At 41.9% G+C, this 21,197-nt stretch overlaps 1 protein-coding gene across 3 annotated transcripts in view; it reads left to right on the forward strand.

Annotated features, from left to right (window-relative positions):
* LOC134078819 (uncharacterized) overlaps positions 1-21,197 on the forward strand; it is a 114,218-nt gene that overhangs the window by 9,933 nt on the left and 83,088 nt on the right. For 2 of the 3 annotated variants that reach the window (XM_062534966.1, XM_062534969.1), the window contains exons 2-6: positions 5,053-5,129; positions 5,529-5,873; positions 8,944-9,207; positions 11,488-11,619; positions 12,822-14,409. In XM_062534966.1, coding sequence (XP_062390950.1) covers positions 5,072-5,129; positions 5,529-5,873; positions 8,944-9,207; positions 11,488-11,619; positions 12,822-14,409 — 2,387 coding nt within the window. In that variant the 5' untranslated portion in view covers positions 5,053-5,071. Of the gene's footprint in view, positions 1-4,267; positions 4,332-5,052; positions 5,130-5,528; positions 5,874-8,943; positions 9,208-11,487; positions 11,620-12,821; positions 14,410-21,197 lie in introns of all 3 variants that reach the window. The other variant, XM_062534968.1, reaches the window with a different exon arrangement.

Raw genomic sequence — 21,197 nt, forward strand, 5'->3', positions numbered from 1 at the left:
CGAGAGAGCTGCCGTCGTTTCTTTTGTTTCCTTTGTCACATCCATGCATTTTCATCTCAGCACATAAATCGCAACACACACCTTCGCTGACATACTGATTCTCATTTAGTGATTTACTGATACTGACTTACGCATTGTTTCGCTTCTTTTATTTAATAAATCAGTTAAACGTTGGTCCTCTTGGTTTGTCTTCCCTTTTGTTTGGTTATGGCCTTTTGAGCCAGGCCATAACATGGGGGCTCGTCAAACCTGCGTTTAAAATCATACTTCAAAGTTTCGTAGCCGATAGTGTCGGATTGCGCTGGGGAGGACAAAGGAGGACCGTAGCCTATGTTATTTTTGTAGTTCGGTTGAAATGTGTTATGTTTGTTCGATTACTTTTGCAGCTCCGGGATTATTGTTTTTTTCCGTTGTGGCAGGCCAGCGCGTTTGGAATTGCGGCCTGTGGGTGAGTGCACCTGCGTTTGGTAACAGGTTGTTAACTTTTGTTCGTTGATCTCCCCAGTTAGGTTGAAGGGTCGCCGAGGGTGGTTTTGTTATTTTTGTGATTACTCCTGGGCTGAGGCACCGCCGCTTCTTGAGTTTAGGCAATTAGTTTGATCTTGGGTTGTCGGTATCTGGGTGTATAAAAGAGCTCAGTCCTTGGGGGTAACACAAAGACGTTAGGGGGTAGTTTAGTTAGTTTGGTTTTGTATAGTTTAGACGGGGAGTTATTTCGTTATTGACCTGTGTCCTGCGCAGGGGCGCTGCCTGTTGGTTAGTGTTTGCGCAGCCTTATGTGATATTTTGGTATTGGCCCGTGGCGATTTGAGTTGGGTAATATAGTTTTGGATTCGGAATTTTGATTTTCTAGACCATGTCGTCTGTTGCTGATTTTGTAGAGGCTCCGTCAGCGGAATTGTTTGGGGCATTTTCAAAGACGCAATTGTGGGAGCTGATAGCTCAGTACAATATAGTGGGGTCTGATAAACGGTGGCGAAAAGATGAGCTGCTAACGGCCTTGAAACGGCATTTTGTTGAAAGTGGAATTTTGCCTCCTACTTCGCCAATAAAGGAAAAGCCTAGTGTGGCTTATGAGGGGCTAACATTTGAGCAGAGAAAAGAAATCCTAGAATTGCAGCAAGAGCATGACCGACAGATGGCAAAACAGGCCAGCGATCAGCAGGTTGAGCTGGAAAAGTTAAGAGTGTCCGATTTGGTTAAAAAAAGAGAGATTGAAATGGCACAAATTAAACATGTACAGCATATGGAATCAGAGAGACTGTCGCAACAGTTTAAACTTGAGGTTGAACGCATGAAATTGGTTGGGGAAGGTAAATTGTCTCCTGAAGATATAGTGGTTAGAAATGCTCCAGCGCGTTCATTTGATGTTGTTCGTAATCTCAAGTTGGTGCCTAAATTTAATGAGCGCGATCCTGACGTGTTTTTCTCTTTATTTGAGAGTGTAGCGAATGAATATGGGTGGCCTGCATCTGACCGTGTGGTCATGTTACAAAGTGTCCTCACGGGTAGAGCGCAGGAGGTCTTTACTGCGTTGTCGGTTCAGGATCGGAAAAACTATGATAAAGTTAAGACTGCTGTTCTAAAGGCATTTGAGTTAGTCCCTGAGTTTTATCGTAAGCGTTTCAGATCTTGGCGGAAAGGAGAGATGCAGTGCTATGTTGAGTTTGCGAGGGAGCTAGCAACTCATTTTGATAAGTGGTGTTTGTCATTAAATGTAGCCACTTTTGAGGAATTGAGGGAAACCATCCTTATTGAACAGCTCAAAGATGTTATGCCTGATCGTGTTGCTATGCATTTGAGTGAAAATAAAACAAAGTCTGTGTCTGAGGCCGCAGCATTGGCAGATGAGTTCAGTTTGACGCACAGGCAGTATTATTCTGGTGATTTTCGCATGCGTAATGATTTTGTTCGTGGTGATAGTTCAAATGCACAGCGTCCTAGAAATTTTGACTGGCCATCTCCTCAAAGAGGGTTTGTTAATCCTAGTAGCAAGGGTAGCGCAGATACAACATATGTCTGTCATTACTGTGGTGAGGAGGGGCATTGGAAGGGAGAGTGCCCTGTTCTCCGACAGAGGTCTCGTAGAGCTGGACCTGATGCGTCTCATGGCGCGAGCGTTCTGCTGGTCGACACGGCGTCTGATTGCCGTGATAATGCTCTGTCCAAGAAGTTAAATCGGAGTGGCGAAATTTTTGAAGTGGGGCCGAAACATGACTATTCTCCGTTCATTACTGAAGGGTTTGTTTCTGTAGTGGGCGACAGTGGGAGAAGATCGATTAAAATTCTGAGGGATACTGGGGCTTCGGAATCTTTTATTCTTCAGGATGTGTTGCCTTTCTCTCAAGTTATGAGTGCGGGGAAAAATGTGTTAGTGCACGGATTTGGTTTGCAAACTCTATCTGTGCCTTTACACAAAATGGCCCTTCAGTCTGATTTGGTGAATGGGGAGGTAATTGTGGGTATTCGTCCATCTTTGCCAGTGCATGGAGTGGATATGATCCTTGGTAACAATCTAGGTGGATCTTTTGTCTGGAGAGGTGTGCCACCGCCACCTGTGGTGTGTTCTTCTCCATCGCTTGACGTCGAGCTGTATGATAAATTTCCGGATGTGTTTGAGTCGTGCGCGGTCACGCGTGCCATGTCTAAAGTGAAGTCGGAGTCTTCCTGTGATGGTAAAGTTCACTTAAAAATGTCCGTGCCTGGTTGGGTTGTTCTCCCTTCCTCTGTTTCTCAAGAGGAGTGGATAGCAGCACAGCAGTGTGATGCAGAGATAAAAGGACTGATTGATGCTGTTTTGACGTCCAGTGAAATAGATTGTGCAACGAATGGATACTTTGTTCAGGATAAGGTGTTGCTTCGTAAATGGTCTTTGCAAGGTGAGCACGGCGTGAGTGAGCCATTAGTTCAGGTTGTAGTTCCAACTCAGTTTCGGGGGGTAGTGCTAAAGACGGCTCATGGCGATTTATCTGGCCATCTCGGTGTTCGAAAAACATACGACCGTGTTTTGCAGCATTTCTACTGGCCCAAACTGAAAAAAGACATCGCTCACTACGTTAAAACTTGCCATGCGTGTCAGATGACGGGGAAACCGAATCAAGTCTTAAAACCGGTGCCCCTGTACCCAATTCCAGTTTCGGCGTCACCTTTTCAGCATCTGATTATAGACTGTGTTGGTCCCTTACCGCATTCAAAGTCACGGAATGAATACTTTTTAACGGTGATGTGTCAGGCTACCAGATATCTAGCTGCTTATCCATTGGGATAATGGATAATGGGAGTAATTTCACTTCCAAAATGTTTGCTGACATTTTGAGATGTTTAGGAATTCAACAAAATTTGTCTAGCACATATCACCCGCAGAGCCAGGGAGCGCTTGAGCGTTTCCATCAGACGCTCAAGTCTCTCCTGCGCGTATATTGTGTTGAATTGAAACGTGATTGGGAGGACGGTCTGCCTTGGCTCATGCTGACTGCTAGGGAAGTCATGCAAGAGAGTCTCGGTTTTAGCCCTAATCAACTGGTTTTCGGGCATAATGTGCGTGGCCCATTGGCAGTTCTTAAAGATGGTTTGACTCAGGAAGAGCCACCAATGTCGTTGGCAGAGTATGCGCACAGATTTCGCAGACGGCTGTTGTTGGCGGGCGAATGCGCTCGGGAAAAACTTCAAGACGCCCAGGTTAAAATGAAGGGTCTTTTCGATCGGGGGTCTGAGGTCCGTGAATTTAGGCCTGGAGATCAGGTCCTGGCCTTGTTGCCCTCACCTAGTTCTCCTTTTTGTGCGAAGTTCGTTGGGCCTTACTCTGTTGTCCGAAAAATGTCTGAGCAAAACTATATAATTTCTACTCCTGAGCGTAGAAAGTCTTCACAAATGTGTCATGTTAATCTATTAAAGCCTTATGTTCAGCGTGATTTAAATGTTTCCCCTGTGGTGGCTGCTGGTGTTACCACCGTGACCTCTATCGAAGTGCAGTCGGAGGTGTCCTCCTCGGTGGCAGCGGGGGGAGACGAATTTCCTGACACAGCAGGCATGCAACCACGTTTGAAAAATTCAGAGACTTTGAAAGATTTAGAATCGTTGTTCGGGCATCTGTCTTCATTGCAGCGTACTGAGTTGACACACATTATTGCGGAATTGTACTGGCGGATACATTGGCACGGGCTCCGGTTTAGTAACACTGGTATGATAGTAAACTGCCTGGTGATTAATTCTTGGTTTTCCGTTATTGTTCTCTTTTCCTGTTTTTCTGTTCTTCCAACTTTCATAGGCTTTCATAGGATCCTGATTGCTGGAGTGTGGTTGAGCTGGGGTTTTGGTGTGAGAGTATTACGGTAAAACAGGGAATGGGTGTTTTGGGTGTTGGCTTATAACGGGGCTGCTCATGGGAACATCATTCTTGTGTCTAGAATATTTTTGGTTATTTATTATTATTGATGTTATTAATCTGTATTTTCTTGTATTTGGGTTAAACTGGGGGCCGATTTTTTTTAGGGTGGGGGTGTGACGGCTGCAGGCTGCAGGCTGCATCCGCTCTTCCTGCTTGCGCGCTCTCTCCCGCTCTGTGTCTCCCTTCTGCAGGTGTAATTGCTGGCGTGGGCGTGGCTACGGAGGTCCCATTAGGCTGCTTACACTCAGGTGTATAAAGGGTTCTCCGTGCACCCCTGGGGGGGGCTGGGCTGCTTTTGGTCATTCGGAATCCCTCGAGAGAGCTGCCGTCGTTTCTTTTGTTTCCTTTGTCACATCCATGCATTTTCATCTCAGCACATAAATCGCAACACACACCTTCGCTGACATACTGATTCTCATTTACTGATTTACTGATACTGACTTACGCATTGTTTCGCTTCTTTTATTTAATAAATCAGTTAAACGTTGGTCCTCTTGGTTTGTCTTCCCTTTTGTTTGGTTATGGCCTTTTGAGCCAGGCCATAACACAATGTGCCTACAACTTGAATGCTATTCTATATGTGATATGTGACATAGTGTGTGTGTGTGTGTGTGTGTGTGTGTGTGTGTGTGTGCGCGTGTGTGTGTGCTCTTGTCCTGTCTCAGTGGGTTTTCCGTCTCCAAGATGAAACATCTCTGTGTGATGTTTCTTCTTCTGTGCTGCACCAAAGTGACCAAAACAGGTACAAACATTTACTTGAGTACACTGTTTCTTTTGCCATCCTTAAAAACTTAATCACCGTATGTTGCATGAATTAGTAATGCATATAATTATTTATCATGTCAATACAGTGAGGGGTGAGAGACTGAGTCAGGGCTCTAGAGTGCGACCAATTTGGTCGCATATGCGCCCAAAAAATTTAAGAGTGCGCCTGAAAAAAATTGTAGGTCGCACTGGTGCACCTGAGGCGATGCAGGGAAAAATGTGGGTGCACCTACATTTTGTGCTGGTGCACCTAAAAAAGGCGCACCAGTGCGACCGATGCAAAAAGTTAGTCTGGAGCCCTGCTGAGTGTGTGTGTGCTCTCAGCTCTACTCAGCTCAAGTGAAATGTGGTGAGGTCATTTTGTTATGTCTTTCAGCAATTCCAAAGGTTGTGGCTCCACTCAACCCTGTCCATGGTGTAGTTGGTGATGACCTGATCCTGCCCTGTTCCCTTGAGAACAATGTCAGTGCAGTGGACATGGAGGTGCAGTGGATTATTAATGGAAACCAACTGGTGCATAAGTACAGAAGACACATGGACGTAACTGATCAGCAGCTTGAAGCATACCGTGGCAGGACGAGTCTGTTCAGAGAAGAGCTGCAGAGGGGCAACATCTCACTAAAGCTCAGATCAGTCAACATCTCAGACACAAACACATACAGGTGTTATATCAATACTAATGAGGGGACTGAGGATGCTTCTTTTGAAGTCCAAATTAATGGTAAGTGCATGGAGAAACGCCCTGAGGGAGTAACTGGATCCGTTTACAGTTACACACTCACTCACTCACTCACTCACTCACTCACTCAACTTCAAATTCAAATTCAAATAAGCTTTATTGACATGACAAGTGTGCTTGTGTTGTCAAAGCATGTACTGTATATAAATTCAATACATATATAAGATAAACAAAACAATGTTATAATAGTAATAAAATAAAATAAATAATAATAATAAAATAAAATACATTTAAATTAAGACTGGGATTGGATGTCTGATCTTTGCCCATCATGTGTTATCTCTAAGCTTGTGACACTTATACTATCAGAGTAAGATTGAGAACGCCACTGACAGCAGAAAACTTTTTTCTACGTTCAAGTCTCTTCTCAATCCTCCACCACCGCCATCAGCTACTTCACTGTCAGCAGATGACTTTGCAACATTTTTCACTGAGAAAGTTGCTAAGATAAGTGCTCAGTTTGATGACCCTGTAAGAAGGACTCTGCCTGGTGTTAGCATGATGCCATCATTGGACTTTTTCTCTCCTCTTGATGAGGAAGCGGTCTCTCAACTGCTTCAGCGAAGCCGTCCAACCACATGCCCTTTGGATCCTGTCCCGTCTACTCTCCTGCAGTCTATAGCACCCGCTATTATACCAGCAGTCACACATGTATTTAATACTTCACTCAGTTCTGGAATAGTTCCTTCTTCTTTTAAACAGGCAAGAATTACACCTTTGCTGAAGAAAAGTACACTTAATTCAACTGATGTGAAGAACTACAGACCTGTCTCCCTTCTTCCTTTCTTGTCAAAGGTTTTGGAGAAAGTGGTCTTCAAGCAAATGTGTGACTTCCTCTATCAGAATAACCTACTAGACCCTATGCAGTCTGGTTTCAAGAGTGGTCATTCTACTGAAACTGCTCTTCTATCTGTGACTGAAGCATTGAGAGTAGCTAAGTCCTCTGCTCAGTCATCAGTGTTAATTCTGTTAGATTTATCTGCAGCCTTTGATACGGTTAACCATGACATTCTCCTTTCTACACTATATGAACTGGGAATTTCTGGGAAAGCTCTTGACTGGTTCAAATCTTACCTTAAAGGGCGTTCTTTTAGCGTGTCTTGGCAGGGACAGATATCAAAGTCTCATGACCTCACTACAGGAGTCCCCCAAGGATCAGTATTAGGGCCCCTCCTCTTCTCTATTTACACCACTTCTTTAGGTGGGATTATTCGCTCTCATGGATTTGAATATCATTGCTATGCGGACGACACTCAACTTTTCCTATCCTTCCCACCTGAGGACTCTAGTGTTTCCCATCGGATCTCTGCATGCCTGAAGGATATTTCAATCTGGATGAAGGATCAGCACCTTCATCTTAATCTTTCAAAAACTGAGCTCTTGGTGTTTTCAGCAAAAACAGCCATTCCCCAACAGATGAACATCCAGCTTGATTCATCCTCATTGACTCCAACTAGATCGGCACGTAACTTGGGTGTCATAATTGATGACCAACTTACTTTCTCTGAGCATGTTGCCTCAATTGCAAAGTCATGTCGGTATACCCTGTACAACATTAGGAAGATCAGACCTTATCTGACACAAGATTCCACTCAGCTTCTTGTACAGGCAATGGTTATCTCCAAGCTGGACTACTGTAATTCCCTGTTAGCTGGCCTACCTGCTTGCGTATTAAGACCACTACAGTTGATTCAGAATGCTGCAGCACGACTGGTCTTCAATCAGCCAAAGAGGACACATGTAACCCCTCTCCTAGTTACTCTCCACTGGCTCCCTATAGTAGCCAGAATTAAATTTAAATCTCTCACTCTGGCCTATAGGACACTGACTGGATCTGCTCCTAGCTACTTCAGTTCTTTGATCAAGATGTACATTCCCAACCGCCCATTGCGATCTTCTGAGGAGCGTCTGTTATGTCGACAAACCATACATGCTAGGTCAAACTGTAGATCCTATTCTTCAGTGGTTCCGTGTTGGTGGAATGAGTTGCCCAGTGCTCTCCGTTCCAGCAACAGTTTTGGATCTTTTAAGAGGGGTCTTAAGGCATATTTGTTTAATATGCACTTAGTCTTTTGAGCGTTTGTTATGTGTTATGGTTTGTATGATAGTATTGTTTTGTTATAATTTGTCCATTGTTAGAATTTGACATTTATTCTGCTATTGTCCTTACATTTAGCCATACCATGCTATAGTTATTGTTATTATATAATTAACTGAGTGACTTATTTGATTGCTATTCTCATTTCATTGTTTTATTTCTCATTAGATTAGTGCTTAAATGATTGTTTTATTGATCATATTGCTATTCTCCCTATTTTGTAATTGTTCACTGTTATTTAATTTGTATTGTTATTTATTTGTATGTCGCTTTGGACAAAGGCGTCTGCTAAATAACCATAACCATAACCATAACCATAACTTATATACAAGCTGTGCTGCGAGTTGAATTGTTTGATCTTCCTCACCTAGGAGGGCTTTTTTGAATTGTCATCTAGTTCTTTAAAATCTGGACATTTTCTTAGAAATTTGGGGTAGAACATTTCTCTCAGTTGATTATACTTGGTGCACCTCAGAAGGAAGTGTTTCTCATCCTCTACCTCCATGAAGTCACAGTGGGAGCAAAAGCACTCACTCACTCACTCACTCACTCACTCACTCACTCACTCAGCTTTTACTCTTTTTGTCAGTGCAAGTACGGCAAAGATGTTAATACCTCATGACCTTTTTGTGAGCATCAGAGTCTTCTGCAATTTTAAAGAGGAACTATGCAGGATTGGCGATTTCATCTCTGGTTTCGGTTTCGTTTTTCGTTTTCGCTCGTTTTATGCTTGCATATTTCTCTGCAGAGCTTCCCTGACAGCTTTAGCGTGTATATTTATACATATATAGGCTATATATAAATATATAAATTGCAAGCGTGGTTCTTCTTGTTCCTTACGCGTCTCAGACTTCCAGATGTAAACAGGAGACGATCGAATGATCCTCTTTAAGGATGATTTGTTGTTTACATCTATGTCACTCATGAGGGTTTAACCAATTTGTGTCTGTGCAGAGCTGGGAAATGAACCAGAGATATCTACAAAGAGCCATTATAATGGCAGTGGCACTCTGGAGTGCAAGTCTACAAACTGGGAAATTGAGCCTACAGTGGAGTGGATGGACAGTAAAGGAAACATCCTTGAGCATGCAGAAAATTCAACATACTGCTACGACATTATCCAAAGAAGTGTAACTGTGCAGAAGCAGCATGGGTACAACTACACATGCAGAGTGTCATACCTACACCACAGAAAAGAAACGTTTTTTGAAGTTCCTCGTAAGTATCAGTGCTTGGTTAAAGCTATTTTTATTATTGGACACTCCTTTGAGGAAGAGCATTATCATGCATCCATGTCACAGATGATCATCACATGTTTAGAAAGTTTCCATATTTATTTGAGTACAGGATACAACACACAAACCCAAGTATAGACACAATGACACCCTCAAAAGAAATCTCTTGAGTAGCCTAGGCAGGCTTTTAGCCCATTTCAGTGTCAGTCAGACATGCAGATCAAAGCAGCCATGATGTCCGAGCAAAACAGAGTGCATGTTCAGATTTACAAAGTAAATTAGCTAGCCTACAGAATAAATGTCATAACCAAGTAAACCTATTGCACTGAAAACTTTTCTTGTCGCACCGATTAAACAAAACTGCAGCAGTTTTGGAAGAGGCATTTTAAATTGCATTTGAATCATTGAGCTGTGAAAGCCTGATGTGACATCAGCATATTGAAAACAATAATCATATGTGGTGTTTCATGAAAACTATTGTATATACGCTAATGGTGTCAACAATAATCGATTCGACAATGCATTGCAATGCGAGGCATGCACAATCGATGCATCAGCATCGATGCGGCAACGTGCCATAATCGACTATGTCATTGTTTATTTTCTGGCCTCGAGTGGACAATAAAATTGTGATGTTTCAGTTACTTCCGGGGGCATATCTGGAGCATATCCAGAGCATATCGTTGCAATGATGTGCAGCCTCTAGTCTAGTGTTAATTTAGTTTAATGACATATACCGTATATACCCGAATATAAGACGACCCTGTATATAAGACGGGGGGGGGGGGGTTCAACAGAAATTATTTTATTTGATTCTAGTGATAATTCATTGGAAGAAAACATTTGAACACCATTCATTAAATATTTGGATTAATTTATCCATGAGTGGGCATTTTTTAGTCATTATTTTGGTGCTCGCCATCTCCGAACTTTATATTCCATGACTCCAAATTCTTTGGCAGCTTTCAGCACCATCAAGTTAATTCATAACACTGTCACTAATAATAAGCCTATTGTATTAGCACCCTTGTATTGTGGGCAGCCGTGGTGTACTGGTTAGCGCACCGGGCTTGTAACCGGAGGGTTGCCGGTTCGATCCCCGACCAGTCCACCATGGCTGAAGTGCCCTTGAGCAAGGCACCTAACCCCTCACTGCTCCCCGAGCGCCGCTGGTTGGGCAGGCAGCTCACTGCTCTGGGTTGTGTGATTCACCTCACTGTGTGTTCACTGTGTGCTGTGTGTTCACTAATTCGGTTAAATTGGGTTAAATGCAGAGAACTGAATTTCCCTCACGGGATCAAAAAAGTATATATTCTATTCTATTCTATTCTCTACTGTTTCCCTCGCTTTCTCCCTTTCTCCCGTGATTTTGTCTAGACTATATGGCGAATATAAGACAATCCCCCCGTTTTTCAGCCTATTTTTAGGACAAAAACCTAGTCTTATATTCAGGTATATATGGTATGTCAAAGATACAGGAGTGATAATACACACATAGCAGCCAATAAAATCTGTTGTTTGATATCTGACTGTTTGTATTGGCTCATGATGAAGATGGAAAAATGTGCCTTGTTGTGTGCAGTAGAATTTTGATGCATTGTGGAATGAAATTGAATCGAATCGTTACCTGGTGAATCATAATTGAATCGAATTGTGAGAGCAGTGCCAATGCACACCCCTAATATCTGCTGAAAAGCAGACATTTGGCCATACCACTCGCACATGTGCAACCAGTAAATTTGACCCTTTTTTTTAACGTGGAAGGGGCACATCAATGAATTCAGAATCTTGGCAGGCCAATGAGTGTGAGAAGGACAGAGAATGGCCACTGCAAGTGGCTGATGTGTGGAGAGGGTCCTTAAGATAATGAGCGCATATAAATGTCTGTGGGAAGTGGGAAGGAGACATATCACAACCTGCTACGTGCGTCTAATAGCCACCCCACCAGCCATGCAGAGAAGAGTTTACCTTCTCTCCGGGTGATAAATAGATATGCAGGACACCTAGCTTATGAAAATACCTTAATTGGGGTTATAACACAGTAATCAACACATATTTATGAATACCATAGTCACATTTTCCTCACACCTACGAATTATACAATGTGCCATGTAAAGCATGCCCCTACAGAAGCATTTATATTAAAATGATAAGAGAAACCACTATACCGTGGTGTATGTTATCATCCATCCTTCAAACTGATGTACATATTAGGCCAGCTCTAGTAATGGTGTTTTAATCAGTTTTTTTTTTTTTTTTACAGAGGACTTGTTTAGCCAATGGCGGCACCGTCGGATTCTTTATGCCCTATTGGTTCTTTTGTTCCTCATCTGTGTGATCCTCCCACTGTCAGGGTTGTGGTCTCATGACAAGAAAAAAAAGGACAAATGCAATGGTAATAACCTTCTCGAGTTATGTGATGTAATGCATTTTAGTTTTATGATAATAAGTCTACACTTCAGGTCTCACCAATATCATCCTTTTCTAAAATTAGTTTTTGATAAGAAAGCCTAAGAAAAATGTCAGTTTTATTTAAACCACTTTGATTGTTTGCACCGTTGTTCTTATCTACTAGTCCTCCTACTGTAAGTTCATAGCTGGCATCAGTTGTTCCTATATACTAGTTATAGGTAAGTGCCTTGCCAATCCCCATTAAAAGGACATGAGACTGCAGGGCAGTATTTAAACAAAATGAAAATCAAATGAAAATCAAATGAAAATCTTATATGATTATTTAAATTAATATATGCTCTATATTGAAATTCAAAGTATGATTTCGACAAACATCACTTTATTATATTACAACAAATGAGGAGGTGGTTATCCCAAATTTTAACCCCTATATTTTGAATTATGTTAAAATGCATATTATTTTTTACCATTTTTATCTTTAAATAACTTTTCAATTTATTTTAGATGATCTTAAAACATTTACTTACATTGCCATATTTTTACATAGAGAGGACTATCATGGGAGAGTGGTGGGAAGGTAGACCCTGTGATACTGAAGTTAATGTAATTAGTGTGATCGCTTGATTGGTAGTGACAAAATGTTTTATTTTTTCTCAATTTGCACATATTTGGTATGTCCCAAAGATAATTGTCATGGTGGCTTAATTTGACTTTAACCATTTTTTTCTGAGTACAGTCAGGCACCACACTGTGATATTATTGTAAATAGCGCAGCATATTCACAAACATGTTTCACTACTGAATTCAGCAGCTCTGAAGTGGAGGCACTGCTGCTTGAAGTGAACAGCAAACAAACCATCATACAATATTTACAGTAGCTGTGTCGGTAGAGGTTATACAACAATGCAGATGCATGATGTGAATGTATATAGTTCACATTTTAATAGTAATGTCTAAAACAGTAGAATTTGCAAATTGCCACATACTGTAAATAGCCACAAACACATATCAGCAAATGTGCCTCGAAGTGCTGATCAGCGTGTGTAGGTTCTGTTCTGACCTTCGAAAAATCCTTAATAAAGAACTGATGAATCTTTGTTATAATGTTTGTTGTCTGTGCAAGTGTGTTTGAAAATGTATAAAATAGATAATTAAAAATGTACATTTGATCATTCTTTTTTTCAGTTTTGCAGAAGTACAAAGATTCACTGATCTCTACATTGAAGGACACATCCCTTTACAAGGAGCTTTTGATCATTCATGGCCACAGAGAAATGCACACCGGGGAAGACGCACCTATGTCCTCAAAGAAGGATTATATGGAGACCAGAGTGGAGCAGCTCTTTAACAAACAAGACCGCAATCTGATCATTCTCCAGGGTGAACCTGGACATGGCAAGTCCTTCACAGCACAGAAGATCATGCACGACTGGGCACAAGAAACCTTTACCTCCTGGTCATTGTTTGATCTGGTTGTTCTCCTGAAGTGTGATGAGCTGGCTTTCTCATCACAGGCAAAAAGTTTGTTGGAGATCATAAGCGATAATCAAAAGTACAAATCACTGATAAAGGATTTTTTTGTTCAGTCACCACATAAGGTACTCTTCCTTATTGATGGTCTTGATGAATTTACTTTCTCTGAAGAAGACATTAAGGAATCTCCTACAGATCCATTCACTCCAGCCTCATCTAAAGCTATTCTGTGTGGTTTGTTGAGGGGACATATTCTACCTGTGTCCTCCCTGCTGGTCACCACCAGACCCTTTGCCTCTGACAGACTGAACTTTCTGCTCAAAGGACGCACATGGAGATTTGCTGAGATCCGAGGCTTCACAGAAGAGAGAATCGAAGAATATTTCCAAAAGTTCTTTAAAGGGGAGAATACAGGTGTTTACGAGGAAGTGAAAAGAAATGAAATGCTGTTCGCCTCCTGCTATAACCCTTTTTTGTGCTGGATCACCTGTACAGCTCTGCAGAAGTCAACTGAGAGCTCAAAAGAGCTAGTTCAAGTGGGAACAACAACCTCCATATTTTGGGGATTAATTACTAAACTGCTGCAGCAACCGGAGCTACAAGATAAGAGACTGGACTTCCTTAACCACCTTCATGAACAAGCCAAAGGAGTGATAGAAAAGAGGAAGACCGAGATTGACTTGAGTAGATATCCACTTCAGGATTTTGACTGTGTTTTTAGGAATGTTAACACTGACCATAAGGAGATGTTCAGATTCAGACATCAGAGTCTTGTGGAGTTCTTCTTTGCTCTCGGCTATGTCATCCCAGAGAAGGAAGGGGCGGGAAGAGAGGTTGAGGAACTCTTGATTTCAGCACAGAGTGACTTACATTCAAAGTTTCACCTTCAGCCTGTTCTGAAGTTCCTATTTGGTTTGTCAAATGAGACTGTCAGAGACTCTCTTTGCAGCACATGTGGACCCGAATCCTCCACATCATCCCTTCGTCTTCAGACTCAGTTGAAGGAGTGGATCCTGGCTAGAGGCAGCATCCTTTCCCAAGAGAAAAGGTCTTCTCTTTTCCTGCTCCACTGTCTCTATGAGCTCCACGATGAACAGTTTGTCAGGAAAGTCATGCAGCCTTTAGAGGCCATGGTTTTCTCTTACATTCCTTTGACACAAACAGACTGCTTCATGATAAAATATTGCTTTGATGCACATCCTGCCATCAAACAACTGGATCTCCGACACGGCAATCTCACAGCTGAAAAACTAAAGCAACTGCAGCCTGTGTGGGAAAAACTAGAATATAGTCAACTTTGGTGAGTACTATGCATAATTTCCTGCCTTCCACGGTTGTATACCCTTGAACAAAGCACTAAACCCCAGAGATGATCGAGGGACAGTGGCTCTTGCTATATAATTAATTACACCTGCTGTGTGCTACTGATGATCCAAGCATGTAGACATTCATAGATTTTATAAGTTCACAGTAGACTATGTGAACCACCTAGCTGAATTTGACATGTGTCCACATTTCTAAGGTGTATTGGCTTAGAATATCTAGGATAATTTTGGAATTGCTAAAATGAACGAAATTAGTGAATCAACAAATTGAGTAAGCAGTTGCATCTCTCCTTTATAAGACGATTCGATAGGCTACATATCTAAATTCATTAGCTACAATACGATTCAGAAACATTGATTGTTGACAAAAACAAACATTGATTCTTTTTCAAGCCAATAAGCAACATGTTGTGTTTCGCAGCCTTAAACTACATAAAATGATCAATAAATATATTGCCGCAGCAATCATATATCATATTTTCAAGTTAAATTTAAAATAGTTTTTTCAATAGTAATTTATTGAGGAATGTATTATTAGGTCTACTCTGTGTTGTGTTTGGTGATGGGGCGGGGGGGGTGATGTCCAGGTTTAACGAGTAATTGATTATTGTTCGTTAACGTTAGTGAAAGTGGATTAAGAAAATTTCAGTACATTTGGAACCCTACTTCAGACTCATTTTGCCAGAATGGATCACATTTCAATTAAGCTCACTATGTAAGTTATTTTTGCAGAATGCAGTGTTTTTTTATTAGTGTGCTTGCAAAAGCACACTATTGTTCTCCGTGCGTTTCATATACTTATTATTTATCTTAAGTCAAACTTTTGTCTCCCTATCTTGTCCTAGGGATTTAGAGCTAGAGACGCCGTTCCACCTCTCACGCGTCGGTCCTGATGCGAGGATGGTGGCTTGTATACAGCTTTTTGATACGCCTTGTCGTTCTCCCGTTATTCCAGTTTTTCCGGTCGATTTTTTCCCATAGGAATGAATGGAAAAGTGATTTTTGAGCGCTGATGCCCACACATTTGTCCACCTGTAGCCCAAACCGTAAGACATAAAGTCATGAAATTTGGTACACTGATAGAGGAGACTACCCTGATTGACACCACCAGATTTCATGCTTGCCACTCTCACGCCCTAGCGCCACCAACTGGTCAAAGTTGGAAAACACGTTAATGCCCGTAACGTTTGATCCGTATGGCCGATTTTGATAAAACTTATACCGTTGGAATCCTCTGACTCGGCCGATTCCAACGCACTATGTGACGTCATTTTCCGCCATGATGGATTTTCCACCATTTTGAATTTTGTCCAAAGTCAAAGTAAAGCGACTCTGGCCGCATAGTTCATCCGATCATCATGAAACTTGGCACGCGTGATCTACAGACCAAGGCGGATCAACTGCCTCGATTTCGCCTTCAAACATCCAAGCGTTCGCCTGTGACAACCAATTAAATTCAGCGAGCAAAGCCGCCAAACAGGAAGTGTGCCTATCTTGGAAATGCTGTGACGTATGAAAGCCATATTTGGTGGGATGACTTCAGATCCCATCCAAAGCACCCTCAATAAATTTGGTGTTATTTGGTCTTTCGATGGCTCTATAAATAGCAAAAACGTGTGTGTTGGCGAATGTATACTATTAAGCAGAATAGCTCATCTTAAATTGCTTAAGTAATGCCAAAAGGACATTCCAGAGTGATTTAAGATACAATGTTGATATTTAAAAAAAAAAAATCAAAGTATGCCAATTCTTGCAAAAGGAACTGGCACAAGTCCCATTATCTAGTACTATTTGTAACACGGTCCAACCTCACTCCGTCACACCGCAACGTCTTCTCCATGTGTCTTTCTGCACTAATTATCTGAGGTAACTCGCAACTGTGTATTGCACAAGATCGATTTGGATTGTCGGCAACGTTGTCTCATCCCGAGACTGGGTAGATCTTAGCGATGCCATGGCCTCGAGAGACCTGCGTGAAGCTGGCCCCCCATGTTATTCAAAAATGATTAAAAACACTGCTATTCGTTTGTGCTACGTTTGTGCCGGTTTGTGCCGTAAAAAATATCGTTTGTGCCGTTAAGGGTATTGAAGTAATTCAACTTTACATTTTCTGGCCAGTGACGTCACTCAGCCCCCCATGCATGTCCAAATTTCCCCAAAATGGTCTCAATCGTTTGTGCTACGTTTGTGCTGGTTTGTGCCGTTAAAAGTAACATTTGTGTTGCTATGTTTTTTAAGCTATTCCACTTAATTTGTTACACGCGTGACGTCACCCAGCCCCCCATCAATGTCCAAATCTTCCAAAAATGGTCTCAATCGTTTGTGCTACATGTGTGCTGATTTGTGCCGTTAAAATAAACATTTGTGCTACTATGTTTTCCACGTTATTATGGTTTATTTATTACTCGCGTGACGTCACCAGCCCCCCATCAATGTCCAAAACTCCCAAAAATGATCTCAATCGTTTGTGCTGCGTTTGTGCTGATTTGTGCCGTAAAAAAATAACATTTGTTCAGCTATGCTTTTTAAGTAATCACGCTTTGTTACAGGCGTGACGTCATTCAGTCCCATTCAGCATCCAAATCTCCTCAAAATAGTTGCGCTCGTTTGTGCTACGTGCGTGCGGATCTATTTCATTAAATGTTTGTGTTGCCTACTATGTAGAGGTTAGCCAGGGGGCTTGTCCAGCAGTTTTAGCTTATGCTAGACATCACCCAGCCCCATCAATGTCCTTATCGATTTACGGTGCTACCCTCTTTACTTGGCTGTTTCTGCTGCCCAGAATTTTATACACCAGTTGCTGGTGCGTAACGTCAGAATTGCTATCGCTACTGTGGATTACTGCTACCTGAACTCTGTGAGCTAACTGTAGCTACTTGTGGACTCTATCGCTACTGTGGATTACTGCTACCTGAACTCTGTGAGCTAACTGTGGCTACTCGTGGACTCTATCGCTACTGTGGATTACCTGAACTCTGTGGGCTAGCTGTGGCAACTGGGACTCCCCGAACTAACAGGCCTGTGTGAGTGTGAGTGTGTGTGTGTGTGTGTGTGTGTGTGTGTGTGTGTGTGTGTGTGTGTGTGTGTGTGTGTGTGTGTGTTGTGCGTGTGTGTGCGGGCATAGTTAGCCCCAGGCCGGGGTTAATGTCCCTTCCCCTAGCATAACTCCGCCATAGAGAGGGCTGTTTTAGGTGGGTTGTGTGTGGATGAATGCAGGGTGGGTGCATTCGGGAGGTTGGGTTGTGTGTGTCAACTTTAAATAAATTGTAAACGTGACTCCCTGTCTGTGTGTGATTTGACTCCTCCTCCGACCACGAAACAAATATTACAATATTCTCTAAAATAAGCAAAAGTTTTTGTTTGGCCTATGCATTAAAATGACAGAGCGTTGCGCACTGCCCGCACACAAGCAGCATTTAGGCAGCTACTTGAAGTCGTCTCCAAGGCCACCAGTTAATTCTGGTTACAGCAATTCTGACGTTACGCACCAGCAACTGGTGTATAAAATTCTGGGCAGCAGAAACAGCCAAGTAAAGAGGGTAGCACCGTAAATCGATAAGGACATTGATGGGGCTGGGTGATGTCTAGCATAAGCTAAAACTGCTGGACAAGCCCCCTGGCTAACCTCTACATAGTAGGCAACACAAACATTTAATGAAATAGATCCGCACGCACGTAGCACAAACGAGCGCAACTATTTTGAGGAGATTTGGACGCTGAATGGGACTGAATGACGTCACGCCTGTAACAAAGCGTGATTACTTAAAAAGCATAGCTGAACAAATGTTATTTTTTTACGGCACAAATCAGCACAAACGCAGCACAAACGATTGAGATCATTTTTGGGAGTTTTGGACATTGATGGGGGGCTGGTGACGTCACGCGAGTAATAAATAAACCATAATAACGTGGAAAACATAGTAGCACAAATGTTTATTTTAACGGCACAAATCAGCACACATGTAGCACAAACGATTGAGACCATTTTTGGAAGATTTGGACATTGATGGGGGGCTGGGTGACGTCACGCGTGTAACAAATTAAGTGGAATAGCTTAAAAAACATAGCAACACAAATGTTACTTTTAACGGCACAAACCAGCACAAACGTAGCACAAACGATTGAGACCATTTTGGGGAAATTTGGACATGTATGGGGGGCTGAGTGACGTCACTGGCCAGAAAATGTAAAGTTGAATTACTTCAATACCCTTAACGGCACAAACGATATTTTTTACGGCACAAACCGGCACAAACGTAGCACAAACGAATAGCAGTGTTTTTAATCATTTTTGAATAACATGGGGGGCCAGCTTCACGCAGGTCCTCGAGAGGCAAGTACGGACTTATTTGTTGTTAAAACTCATGGATGTCCAGTTGCTATTTATGGTGGCAATCACACGAGCTTTCACTGTGACGGTGTTTCGTTTTTGACAATTTGTAATAGTTTCTCCTCGTAATGAATTACTATTTAGGAGATTGTAATGATTGCAGGACATCGTTTCATATATTTGTGATGTTTTGAGATTTTATTTCTTGTTATAGCCTATAGGCCTACCAATATTGACTTCGAGCATTCTGGGTAGGCTAAATCACTCCCGTCGTAACGTCGCTTGTTTTCCTGTTAAGTTTCGTTTTCTGTTGTGATGATGAGAAGACGGCTGTGCACTAAAAAAAGAGATAGGGGCCTAATTAATTTACCCTTAGACAATTCCTGCAGTTATCCTGAGTAATCCAGTCCTTGACATTCAGAGATGCGATCATTGACGAAAAGTAAGTTTGATGTTTACATCGATTTAATTCACACTGGTATGCAAGAGGTTTGCTAATACACTTAAACTTGCTCCTGACATGATTTCCATGAAGTAATATACTGTAAGTGTTCTCTGAAATTATAATACTTCATGTGTTTAGCTTAAGAATCTACTGTTTAGCGTTTCTACTGTTGTAAGGACGTAGTCTAGCATCTCTGTAGGCTACTCTTCTTTTGTTGAGGTGTGGTTGCCTAGTGACGCCCTCTCGTGCAGCCTCATGTTAGTTCATTAGACGTTAGATCTTGTAGTATTAGCCTACCACAGTGTTGGTGAAGTTCATGACGTTAGCTTTACAGATATTAATAGAGTGAGACTGCCAAATACCTTAAGTTGAAGTTGTGCGTGTATGACAACAAAAGCAAGTGAACGTAACCTTCGGTCATGTGTATTGGGAGTGGGATGTATCGTTCACGTTGATATGCAAGTATGCAGACCTGCATGTAGGCCTACGCATTTTGCGTAGCGGGCACGCATTTTGACCTCCTAGTAGGCCTACGCTGGTACGATTCCATGCTCTAAACTAGGCATTTCGTTTGATCTCGCATTTCGTCAGTGTGTGTCAGTGAAGTTGATTCTGCGCTACAGAGCCACAGCCATATATAATTAACTAAGTAGTCAATTAATTTCGGTAGAGACAGTGCTATTTCCCAAAGGGAAAATATGCGTCTATTCCGAAAATAAACAAACACGCTTTTATTTTGCAACTTGTGTTCGCGGTTCACATCCCTCAGTCACCCCATTCTAAAGTGAAAGTGTGTGCAAGCGCAGGTGCGTCTGACATGTCAGAGGACAGGAGTGTCACAGCTGGTATAGTTAAACTTTGACAATTATATTCAAAACGAGTGAATTAGTATAGCAGTGTGGCAGCGTGTTTTCTTCTAATATTGCAAACGTTATCACTACAAGACCGCTAACTTATGTTGCCGTCTTGAGTTATGTAAAAATCGACGTAGCATAGGCTGTACAACGAGATTCTGTGATGAAGAATTCATTCATTTTGAACAATTTATGGTGTAAACGGTGGAGCGAATTCAGACAACTTTAACAGAGAACTTCATCAGTATATCAAAGGCTATGTAAATAAAAGATGAATTGCTCCTTAACGGGCATGTGTCATTCTACAAAAGCAATGATGATTGGCATGCTGACATCTTTCAAAGAAACGTTCTATTCATCTGGAATATTCCTTCCTACAGGGCACAGTTTAACATGCAATGTGAATGAATACTGTTTTCACAACATTGTTAGTTAAGCAAAATAATCTGCAAGTAGCTTAGGCTGCAGGTTAAACATTTCAGATCAACTTTACAAATGCAAGCTTAATGTAGGCTAGTTTATAGATTCTGATTTGTTCCAATAGCCTATCTCAGGCCTATTCAACTAGCGGCCCGCGGGCCAGATGTGGCCCGCTTCAAATTTCCTGTGGCCCGCGTCTCTCGTCATGAGAATGAACTCGCTTTGACGGGTGTGCATGGATCTTCATATGATTGGCGAGTAGCGCACTGTCAGCCCGCCCTTATTGGCCAGACTAATTCTTCCAGTTATCTTCACTCAGAGAACACAGCACATCACTACACAAACTGACATTTCCAAATGTGTAACTAGTTTTAAATGTTATCATTAAATGTTGATTAAATTACGATTTCTTACCGCCAAAGATTCTAAACCTCGAGCGTGCGCAAATCTAAAATGAATCATACCCGGTCTCCGTTCCTCGGGAAAGTTAGAGAAGGAGCTGTGGTTTGTAGAGAATTGCCTCTTGGCTTTATATTCCTTCTTCACAGCGATGGATTCGTTGCACAATAAACATGAAAGTCTCGTACTTGTTGCAGAGGGTAAAATTAACGATTCTCGTTGTCAATTAGACGTTTCTTTAGACAGAGCCATCTTCACTCCACTCGTGGGAATGTTATTGTTTGTGATTTGCGCAGGCTCGAAGTTTAGAATCTT

The sequence above is a fragment of the Sardina pilchardus genome, chromosome 4, assembly GCF_963854185.1.
Source record: "Sardina pilchardus chromosome 4, fSarPil1.1, whole genome shotgun sequence".
Taxonomy (NCBI): Eukaryota; Metazoa; Chordata; class Actinopteri; order Clupeiformes; family Clupeidae; genus Sardina; species Sardina pilchardus.